General features: G+C 37.8%; 1 protein-coding gene across 3 annotated transcripts in view; it reads right to left on the minus strand.

Moving 5' to 3' along the window:
* Positions 1 to 12,120, minus strand: part of PCDH19 (protocadherin 19) — a 104,972-nt gene that overhangs the window by 28,997 nt on the left and 63,855 nt on the right. For 2 of the 3 annotated variants that reach the window (XM_003797830.2, XM_003797829.2), the window contains one exon: positions 6,430 to 6,602. In XM_003797830.2, coding sequence (XP_003797878.1) covers positions 6,430 to 6,602 — 173 coding nt within the window. The remainder of the gene's footprint in view (positions 1 to 6,429; positions 6,603 to 12,120) is intronic. The other variant, XM_012810092.1, reaches the window with a different exon arrangement.

Below are 12,120 nucleotides of genomic sequence, written 5' to 3' on the forward strand. Positions count from 1 at the left end.
CATTCTCTGACCCAAAGTGTACAGGTAATGAGCCATCTGGTAAAGAGAGAGGCCAAAAATACCTGGGCAAGGGGCAACTCCTGACTCTAGATGACAAAAAGCATCCACAGTAAGAGTAGAAAGTCATCTCACAAGTATTTTGTCCATGCAATAAAGAAATGACACATGATTTTGGTTTTCTTCCAATTGCTTTTAAAATTATGAATGGACTTAATTCTCCATATTTATTTCATAATAAAGATGTTAATGGGAAAATAAACAGAAAAAATACTCTATAAATATTTCAAAACCATGTTCGGAAAAATCTGTTTTCCCATCCCGATGGAGTCTACAGCCCTTAACTATTTGGTGACAGGACAGAAATAACGACAAATTGAAAGAAAGACCCAAAGAAGATAATGATCTTGATATTCCCATGGACTTTTGAGTACAAGAAGCAGTTCATATGATTTGCCACCATAAAATAACTGGATTTGCTACTCATCTGTTATCCTATCTGCAGTGTTCCTTCTTACAGCCTACAGAAATTGCCTTTTCATGAAGCAACTGGAAAACATTCACCTAGCAAACACAGCATAATTTTATCTAGCTAATTATGTAGGGGCCTGGCTTCCACTATTCCTCCAAAGGGATCCCATTACAATAAAGTAATGCATTTTGCTTTCCAGCTCAAATAATTTTAATTAATTTCTTCACTGATCCCGCATAGTCTATCCATACTGGACCATTTGTGCTTTGGGGCCATAAACTTCTAGAGAATGAAATTCTTAATTGTCCGGTGTGCTCCCTTTATATAGCCTCCGTCCACCAATGCTTTTCAAGTGCTGAGAAATATAGAAATTCTTAGTGTCAACTACTCAAGAAAACCCTTGGCATTTATTCTTTCGATGAGTAAATCACCACAGCTAATTATTATTAACAACAAATTTTAAAATTATCTTCAGTATTAGAAAACTAAAAGTTCCAAGAAGATTAGGAAAACATGTATATATAGCATTTCTTTGTGAAAGCAGATGAACAGTTCTTATTATTCCTACGTCCTGCAAGAAGAAACCTATGGTAAACTGTCCTAAAAGAATGATCTGACCAAAGGGCCCAGGCCAAATAATGCCAGCAAACAACTTCTAATAGCATAGATGTTTTCATTAGTTAAGGGCAACTTTTTATTCTAGTGACTATTTTGCCAATAAGATGTAAATAATGCTTTGAAAGCAATCCAATTATCACATGCAGAAATGTAGTTGAAATAAACAAAAGCTCCATATGTCACCTCTCTTTCTACCTTCCCAAATGCTGAGACTGAGAATGAATAGTATTTCCAGGCATCAGAGGAAAAGAGGGAACTACACATTGAGTACCACTGAGTACCTCTAAGCCAGCAAGGTAACTGGGCATAGCAGAGATTAAACCTACCATCCCATGCTGACATTAACCAAAGATGAAAGAAAATTCAGCCTCAGAGCAAATATTTTTTTTAATGTTTACCAGTGTGATATTGTTCAAATTAGAATATTAAGCAAGAATCTTTTACAGTTTTCTCATTGAAAATGAGAACTTTATTATAACAGTCTTTTCATATTGTTTCTTTTGCATTATTGGAACAATATTAACAAGGTTTTTAGTAGTCCTAAGCCCTATTCTTATTATTTTTTAAATTAGATAGAACTATTTATTTCATTATTGACCTTGGTCATCTCAGTAAACCTCAGATAAGCAAAAGTAAAATGATGACTTTTACAGCCAATAATAGCAGTAGTTAACATATTCAATTCCCAGAGCCAGACACAAAGTGGGCATTCAAAATGACTGTTAAGTAAATGAATTATATATCTGTGCATGGATTGTTCCTCCCAGGTACTAGAATACTGTATACCTGAGACAAGATGAAAGCAGCTGGAAGTCCCATATATAGAAACACTGTATACACATTCAAGATCAAGTAATTAAACATTTCACCAGGTATAATTGCCAGAGGATGCAGGCATTTTAAAAAAAAAATAACTGTATGAGCAAAACTTGGGAAGAAATAACCACATGAATTGCAAAACAGTATATCTGGCCTCAAAGATGCTAATTCAGGTCCAGGGGGAATCTAATCAACCTCTTTGTTCAAGTAAAGATAAAACTTTTTGACAGCAAATGCTATTCTGATAAAATGGAATTTTCAATTACTCTATGAACATCTGGTCCATGCTACCATTTCTGGGGCCCAGCAGCACACTGCTTTGCAATGACACAAAATAGTCTCCATTGAGAACTCCCTATTTTGTCAAGAGACTAATTGAAATGAGTGTTTGCAAATTTAGTGAGGTGAGAGATGAGTCAGGGGGATAGGTAAGAAGATAAAGGGACGTTCAGTAACTGAATCATAATTTCATTAAAAGGCTAGAGGAAATAAAATTACATATTGTTGTTGGAGTATTGAAAGTGTAAGCATCTTGATACACCTGTGGCTGATCCTAGACTATGTGTGGTATTCAGCCTACAGAGTATCTTTTTTCATGGCTGACTTGTAACTGTGGTTGGTTGGATTCAGCTTAGATCAAGTTCTTTGAATCTGTGTTTTAAACAGTAAACATGTTAAACGATATTTAGGCGATGAAACTAGTAAAGAAGCAAGTCTAATAAAACACAGAAGAACTTACACTTCCAGAAATAAAGTAATCATTATATTGCATTTGGGTACATTTGGATGTGAAAAGCAGATAAACATTACTGCAAATTTCTTTATGTTTCTTCCATTTGGTATCAATTAGCATGGGAGGGAAACCAATTCAGTGTTGTCGTGAACTCCAAATTGGGTACATATTAGAGCAATTAGAGTCATTTTCTCAGCTCATGAATGTATAATCAATAATTGAAATCATAAGGAAAGAGAGACTGAGTATGATTTGAAATAAATTAATTGAGCTTGGGACTAGTGTACAATTCTAGGATATGATCCTAACAAACCCCAATTTCACATCAGGATTACATGTTTAAGTAAGCATGTTGGGATATCCACATCATCACAAATGGTCAAACAAAAAACCAAGAGGAGCCAGAAGCCCAACCTTCACCATCACACAACTCAGAAATAACCAGGATAGGAAGATATTCAAGCCTGGTGATACCCTAAACTCATGAACTTCTGGCACCTTTGACCACTATACTTCTCAATTACTCTTCTTACAGACTGCAGGAATTACATAAGGCAAAATTTTTATCCTCACTAGAAGGTGGTAATTTTACCAAATAGCTCAAATTCTGGGAGGGAAGGCTTAATTAGTTTTGAGTGAGACTCCCATGCTCAGCACCAAATCGCTTCATAAACTAAGTCAAGTGGTAAAACCTGCCAAATGACAACATTTACTTGTTCTCAAGGCACTCTGAGAACTACTGAGAGCTCCTTGGCTTTCTAAATTGGTACTCCTTTGAAGCAACAGTACCATATTACCCTGGAACAAATCTAACTAAAGTGGTTACAGGATTAGGCATGTGTGATGGATTTACCTAGTGATCACATTTAACCTACTATGCCTTCAGATAAAATGAAATATACTTATTATGCAAATGCAAGTTTGTGATAGAAAAATGCTATAAATTGTTCATTGTTGGAATTGTTGCTGTTTTTTTAGGCAGGAATAATCAATCCAAGTGAACTGGTGACACAATAATGTGTGGCAAGCCTGAAGTTAATTTGGCACACAAAATTATCATTACAAAAATCTTCAGAAGTAATGGGAAGACTACAAGGTAGGGACTGAGATGTAAACAAGATCTGAATTCCTTTTGAACTTTAGACATTCACCCAAGATGAAAAGAACCAATCCATGGCATTGGTTCAAGGTATAGCCACTGCTAGAATAACAGAAAAAATGAAGACATAGGCTTGGCACCTGTAACTCAGTGGCTAGGGTGCCAGCTACATACACTGGGGCTGGAGGGTTTGAACCCGGCCCAAGTCTGCTAAACAACAATGACAACTACCACAACAACACCAAAAAATAGCTGGGCATGGCGGGGCGGGGGTGCAGGCTGAGGCAGGAGAATCACCTGGGCCCAGAATTGCTGTGAGCTGTGTGATACCACGGCACTCTACCAAGGGCGATGAGGTGAGTGAGACTCTATCTCTACCAAAAAAAAAGAAAAATAGCTGGGCTTTGTGGTGGGAGCCTGTAATCTCACCTACTTGGGGGGCTGAGGCAAGAGAATTGCTTAAGCCCAAGAGTTTGAGGTGGCTGTGAGCTGCCATGCCATAGCACTCTACTGAGGGCAACAAAGTGAAACTCCATCTCAAAAAAAAAAAAAAAATGAAGACATACACATACAAATCAAAATACTGAGAAACAAAATGCATAACTATTGCCATAATGGAACAGCAAAAAGGGTGTGTGTGTGAGAGAGAGAGAGAGAGAGAGAGATCATCTTATATATAGGAGAGTCTTGGGATATTGCCACACATTTGCGTTTGAATATTCTCATTGTTGATTAGGTCAAGGACACAGATAAAAAGTGAGTTAATGAGGCAAATTGGAATATATGGTCATTACTGCACCTTCAATTCAAATGGCTAGGCTGAAATAAAATTTAGATATGCATTTACCAAAAAACTCTTGTTATTATTCAATCTACACAATGTATATAAAATACATCCTACTGTGAGAAATAGTCTCTCAGAAAAACTACTGGCAGTCCACTGATACTGTTTTCCTAGAGAAATGTGACAAAAAATTAAAATAGATGTTGTTCTAACCAGGCAGAAAGTTAAAATCAATTATGACTATTTCCTTTCCTGGAGTCATTTTATTTTAAAGAGCATCTAACTAAAACCCTTTCTTGATATAAATTAAAAAAGTATTTCTTTGAGACACACAACTAGTAAATGATACATATCAGTCTGCATCCTGTGACACATTGCTAATCCTCTGAGAATTAAATTGCCTCTATTTCAGTTATATAAATGTTTAATTATTTTCATCTTTATCCATAGTACGGTTTCCCAGAAAGTATATTATCTCTGCAGATGTCACCACTCACCAATTAAGGAAGGCAGCAGTGCAGAATTGGTAGTGACCCCTATATACTGTAGGTTTTGACACTTGGGGCTGCTGGGGAGGGGATGGAATAGAAAATTTAATACAATCTACAGTGACTAATTTTTTTCCATGGAAAACATTTTGTTTTGTGGATCGTGCATTTTTTTCTTTTGGATTCATTTCCAAAACCAAAACAAAAGCATTTAATGATGTTTACAGTGAAATGAAACAGCTGAAGACCAGCACATAATCACCATATTTTGTTTTCTCATCTTTAAGTCTTTTAGCAGTAGGGCTTCCAGCTGAGCTTGAGTCTAGCTTTTCTCAAGACATAGCCAAGCATTCTGAATCTTCACTGAGCCTAAACACCAAGTTGGATTCATACTCCCTAATTGAAAAAGACAGGTTGTTTGCATAGCATGTTTGCATCAGTAAAATATTGAAAATGACATTTGTGCCCAAGTCCATCTGAACATTCTGTCTTAGCTGAACTCTGCTAATGTTTTTATACCCTGGATTCTGTCTAGTACAGTTTAAAATAACACCTCTTACTGAAGTTATGTGTGGCTAAGTTCACAAAAATAGACTCTTCTTCATACATGAGGACGCCCCTCCTGGCATGGGCATTGAGGTGCCATTCACATTATTGGAATATTTTACATTGACTCAGTTGCGCTCTCTCATCCTTGTCTCTCATAGGACCGATGGCACTGATTTGTATGATAGCTAGGGAGACTTGGCATAGCAACTCCATAGGAAGAATGGAAAGTTTAGTACTTTCTATCCCCAGTAAAGAATATACAATCTTGGGCAGTGCCATGGCTCAAAGGAGTAAGGCACTGACCCCATATGCCAGAGGTGGTGGGTTCAAACCCAGCCCCGGCCAAACTGCAAAAAAAAAAAAAAAATACATAATCTTTGGTCAAATAACAGAGTCTCTCTCAGGGTAAAGCTAACCAGACTAATAGGGAAATAAAACCCACTCCTTTGGTCTCATTGGTGCTATGTTCTATGCAATTTGATTGATCAGCTGAATTAATGTACTATGAATTAATGTACTAAAGCAAAAAGGGGCACTTATTCCTGGAGAGAAGGCACATGTTCATTTCCTATGTGCTCAGTGCAGTTATTGTTGAAGAGAATGTGTGCAATATGTATATGCAGTCAGCTTTGAAAAAGCCTGAACAATAAACAATCCTGGGGATCCACTCAAGGAGGGTGAAGAAGAATTTGGCTAGAGGTCAGGACATCACAAAATTCTGTAGATGCTGCTGAGGTATGAGCTCAGTAGACACCCTGATAGTATAGTCATAGTACCCTGATAGTATAGTCATTACAGTAAAGTAGTACAGTTTGTCTACAAACATTCTTTGGAGTCAACTGTTGCAATTTACATCCAACCAGCCCTTACCATGCTCAGGCATCTGAGATCCCATAGAGGTCACACTGGTGTTCAGCACATCATTGACAGCAGTATCACAATACAGGCTCCTCTGGACATCATGCTCACTGTCAGTCTGGTCACTCTCCTCATGTCCACTATCCTTCAGGCTGTTGCCCTCTAAATCCTTGAAGGTGGAGCTGCTGAGATGAAGAAAGAATGATAATTTATGACTGTAATAGGTTTGATTTTAAAAATATTTCTCAGTCAGGATGATGTCAGCTCTGTAATGAGACCAACTGTGGCTCGATTGCCCAACAGGGTAGGAATACAGGGAAGATAAATTTCCATTCAAAGATAATAGAACTTAAGATTGCAGAGAGGTTCCCATTATTGGAGGCTGATGCAGCTAATATTTTTATTCACTTATTTTTAGTGCATCACTGCAGGAAAAGTGGAAAAAACTACAAAAGCAACCACCTCTAAAGAATGTCATCATTTCAGAACGTTTTTTAGCTTCTTGTACAAAGTAAAGTAATAATAGTTAATGTTTACTGAGGGATTACTGTTCATGAGGCATTGTTTTAAGGGCTTGACATTAATTTTTAAAATAATCATGACTCTATAAGAGAAAGGTGCTACTATAATAATGCTCCCATTTACTGATTAAAAAAAAAAAAAACAGAAGAACACAGAAGTTGAATAATTTACCTAAGGTCACACTGCTAGCAAAAACATAGGAGAATTAAGACCAAACCCAGGTAGTCTACCTTCAGAGTCTTCCTGGAACCTTAATCACTAAGTATACTGCCTCTCCAAATGTGTCTACTTATCAACTGTAAAAAGCAAAAGTATCAGAATTGAGGTGGTATAATTAAAACAGAGGGTATTATCAGGATCAGAGAACCCATGTAAGTTTTAACTGAGAAATATTAAGGAGAAGATTCAAAGGAAAAGAGAGGCAGGAATTGAAAAAAGCAGAGCCTTGGCGAATAGGGGGTGTGATGGTTACTTTTATGTGTCAATTTGACTGCACCATGGGTTGCCCAGATAGCTGGTTAGACAACTGTTTCCAGGTATGTGTCTATGAGGGTGTTTCCAGAAGAAATTAGCCTTTAAATTACTGGACTGAGTAAAGCAGATGGCTCTCTCCAATGTGGGTGGAAATCATCCAATCTACTGAAGGCCTGAATAGAACAAAAATGCAGAAGAAGATAAAATCTACCCTTTGCCTTACCACTAAATCTGGAACATCCATCTTCTCCTGCCCTCAGTGCTCCTTGTTCTCAAGCTTTGAGATCCAGACTTGAATCTACATGATTGGCTTTCTGGTTCTCTGGCCTTCAAACTATATCATCAGCTTCTCTGGTTCTCCAGCTTGCAGATGACTGACTATGGGACTTCTCAGCCTCCAAAATCACATGAGCCAATACCTCATAATAAAACTTTCTCTCTCTCTCTCTCTCTCTCTCTCTCTCTATATATATATATATATATATATAGGTTCTATTCTCTTTAGACCCATAACTAATGAGACAGTGAGATAAAAGTGAGAACCAGAGAGTGAGCATTAATATTTAATATAACTCTGGATATAGTTATACTAAGAATATAAAAACTTTCAGCACAAAAGTTTGTAGGTAAAATTTTTCTTGCATATAAATCAACCCAAGACACAAAGCACTAAGCACACTATCCACGAACTCCACACCATTTCTCATGAAATAGAGAATAATACATAAGGTACAGCTATAGGGCACCCACCTGCTATTTCTAATACTTTGTATGTCCTGACAGAATCTGCAGCTATGTTACACCATGCACCATAAATTATGCATCTGAAATACCTAGTGGATGGTGAATCCATTCCCTAGTCAGTAAGGAAGCACAAAAGCACATTCAAGAAAATGTGTTGTTGTCTCAATAAGGGAGGGTAGCATGCTTGTGAATTAAAACAAGCCCCAACAGAACTACTGTGCCTCTAAAAAAAGAGCCCTGTGGAAATGACACTTCAAACTCACTTGATCCGATCAACCTTGCACATTCACAGGCTTGGCTCTCTGAGACTTTGATAAGAACATTCAATACATAAGATGAAGAGCTACCCCATGGACACAATGGGCACATTATCATTCTCCACACTTGGTCAAGAGGAATCACAGCAGATTTTTAACATATGACCAACCTAGATGTAGAATGCTTGCTAACCTGAATATTAAAAAAGGATCAAGAGGGCACTAACTGGAAAACCATAATTATAAGAAAACGAAGAATAAGAAAGTGAAGCATTGACCTGTTAGCTAATTATTTTCAGAAAGGATAACAGCATCAACTGCACTAAAACTAAACTCACTCAATAGGCCCACTAGCTCGGCTCCTTCAAATTATGTCATGCAGCTAACTCAGCCCTATGGACCCACCAGGAAGCAGTTCTATTAAAAACAAACCATCCTGCAGTTCTTTTATGGTCAAGAAGGCCAATTGAAAACACATGATTTAAAGTGTTTTACCATTTCCAGCTTTATGGCACATATTCCTGGGCTTTCTGTAAATACTATTCCCACAGTTTAAATATGTAGTAGATTCAAAGTTTTTTCTAGAAAAAAAAAATATTGGCCCCTGCCTACAGGCACCCATGTACACATAGAGAGAGGACATGGCCTGCCTGGATAATATTACAGGCTCTTTCATTTTTATAACAAATATTAATTTTTCAAGCTGTATATCTGGTATCTGAAAATTTCCTTAATCCACCACACAAAATTGTCACTTTAAGTCAAGCATTCTACTTTGATTTGACTGCATTTCAGCAATTGTCAAAACTAGCTTGAAACATATGATCATATGATGGTGAGGGATATAGCATAAGAGCAATGTAACTAACCAGCCCTTAGAGCAGGACTTCTCAACCTGACATCTTGTGCCACATAATTCTTTGTTGTGTCTGTCCTGTGCATCATGAAACGTTTAGCAACACCCTGGCCTTTACCTACTATATGTCAGTAGTGACCCCCACACAACATAAAAATCAAAAATGTTTCTTGAGAGACATTGTCAAATCACCCTCAGTTGAGAACAACTACTCTAGGTGAGGCATCCTCAAACTATGGCCCATGGGCCACATGCAGCCCACCTAGGACATTTATCTGGCCCGCTGGGTGTTTTTGCTGCCACTGCCTGTCCTGCTAAGCAGCCAACTCGTCCCAGGGCCCACAGTCCAGCTCTCCAATGGTCTGAGGGACAGTGAACTGGCCCCTGTTTAAAAAGTTTGAGGGCCCCTGGTCTAAGTTCTTTAAACTGGATTCCTATGATAGACTGTAGTGGAAGGAGCACTGAACTTAGAATCATTAGGACAAGTGATAAACTGTAATCTACCACTTTATCTATGTGACCCTGGGCCTGATAGCTAATGTCTTCGAGTCTCAGTTTGCTGGTCTGTAAAATGCATTTGCTAAAACTTCCATCAAAGGCCATTCAAAAGACTCAATGGGACACTGTACATCAAGTACAAGATACATATAGATGCTCCATAAATAGTTATTGCTTACTATGATTATTATTCTCTCTGGTAATGTCTTCACTGAGTTGCAATTAAAATTATGTCCCTGTTCTTTTATAGGACTTGTACAGGAAATTTACATTTAATGAACATTTCTATATCTTCTCTAAACAATAGTCATACATTGTCCATTATATTTATTTCTCCTAATAAGAACAGAAAAAAAAAAAACACTTATGCTGCCAATGTCTTCACTTCCTTTACCGAGGAACAAAACTATATGACCTGACATACTTAGCCATTTTTGTCTTAGCTTCTCAAAAGCTTCCAGGTAAACATCATGTTTAATTGCAGTAAGTTATTGCCCTGCCTTCCAGGCATCTCTATCTCACTTCTAATTGGTTTTGAATCTGCCCTTTTAAAATTTGATCATCCATTTTATATGCATCTGAATGTTATATATTACCTCAGAGCTTTTCTGTTTTAAGAAGAAGGATAAAATAATAAAACTAGGATGCAAGGGACTGATAGTTTGAGTACAAGAAGTTGTGTATTCTCAGAAGAAAAAACAAGAGGTATAACACCTCCCCCAACCCTAGAAACAGTTCACTCATTCAAAGATCAGTTTGCCCATCTGACAAACAAAGTACCTCTTACTCTGATCTTGTAAGGGTATTTAGTGGCTTAATGAATGGATTTGTGTAAGGCAGTTTAAGATCCAGTGAGCAAGATGCTGCAAATTGTAAAACAACTTGGTAAATGGCTACTCACCCAATACAAATAACAAATTATGCCAGGCATAAAAATATGCTGATTTCACTTGTTTTATTATCTTTGTACCTCTTGGGAGATGAAAGACTTGTAAAATAACCTTTGTAGGACAATAAATTAGGGGTACTTCTTCGCACGGGTATTGTAAATGCAAATGTTTCTGTTGCTGCTCTTGGTGGCCAACAGAAAGACAGGTATGCTTGAAAACACCTAGAACAGGGTTCTGAACCCAAGAATTACTCATAAAATGCTTCATAAATGAACATTACACAAACTCTGGCCTGTACTTGCCCTTTAAAATAGTAGAACTCTTCTCCAAAAGGTAGAAGAATCTAAACAAAAACAGGTAAGATCTTCCTAGTAGGTGACACTACATATGCCATCTAAGACTGAGACTGAGAAGAAAATGAGAATCAAAATAGTGTTGTGACTGTATTTAAATAACATAAGGAAAATCTTAGTCTCCGGCCCACCTGTATCACAATCATCTGGAGAACCTGTTACATTTGGAGATTCTCTAGAGATGGAGTTAGAGACTCTGTATTTAACAAGCTTCCCAGGTGATTCCAAAGCACAGCCAAGTGTAGAAATTCACTGGCTCAAAGGGAAGTTTAGTGCTAGTTTTTAATAGAAGAAAAATGTAAAAAATAATGAGGTTTCCCTGAACTTCTCTCATCCATTCAGTCAATAAACAACTACCAAACATTTGGTATATACAAGGCACCATCCCAGGTGATGCAAAACTCAGGGCAACCTGGGTGGAAAAGGAAAGCATTATGCATGGGTTAGGGAGCCAGTGTTCATTTTCCTTTCCACACTACAGTGTCCTCTTCATTTTCTATTTCATTTTCTTTAAGCTACAGGCTCATGCCCAGCTTGTTGTTGATCCAAAAGCACAGAAAGTAGGCATGGGGAAAGGGTGTTGCGGGGGGTGGGGGGAAGGACCACTGCTGGCTTTCCTTGCTTTGAGAAGATAGCAAGGAAACAACCACAGCCAGAAGGAAGTTCATCCAGAAGAAATTCTGAACTGTCTTGGCTTGTTAATCTTGGACTCTCACATACTACTCATTGGGTACACCTACAGGTTGCAAGTGATATTCTGGAAAAAAAAAAAAAAAACCTACAGAAATATAATGCTCGATTCCTTAGTGAAGAAAGTTATGAGGAATGTTCTTTGCATCTTCCTTTTCCCTTTCAGATCCTTCTTGACTTTGATTTGTGCCTGTGAGAACCCCCTTGCCCTCTGGTTTTCCATTGGGTTTAGCCATTGGAGGGTACCAACAGAGCAGGTGGGAGGAAAGCGCTGTCAGGATATCCATTGTCTCTGCTCCCTTCCTAAAGAGTCACTTCATGGTGGCTGGATCCTTTGACTGAGTAGAAGTCGCTGTAACTCTCATATCAATATTCCCTATGTGTTCTTTCCCTGGTTCTTTCTAAAGTATTTTTATTTC

This window comes from Otolemur garnettii, unplaced genomic scaffold (genome assembly GCF_000181295.1).
Source record: "Otolemur garnettii isolate 467f Iridium unplaced genomic scaffold, OtoGar3 scaffold00125, whole genome shotgun sequence".
Lineage (NCBI taxonomy): Eukaryota > Metazoa > Chordata > Mammalia > Primates > Galagidae > Otolemur > Otolemur garnettii.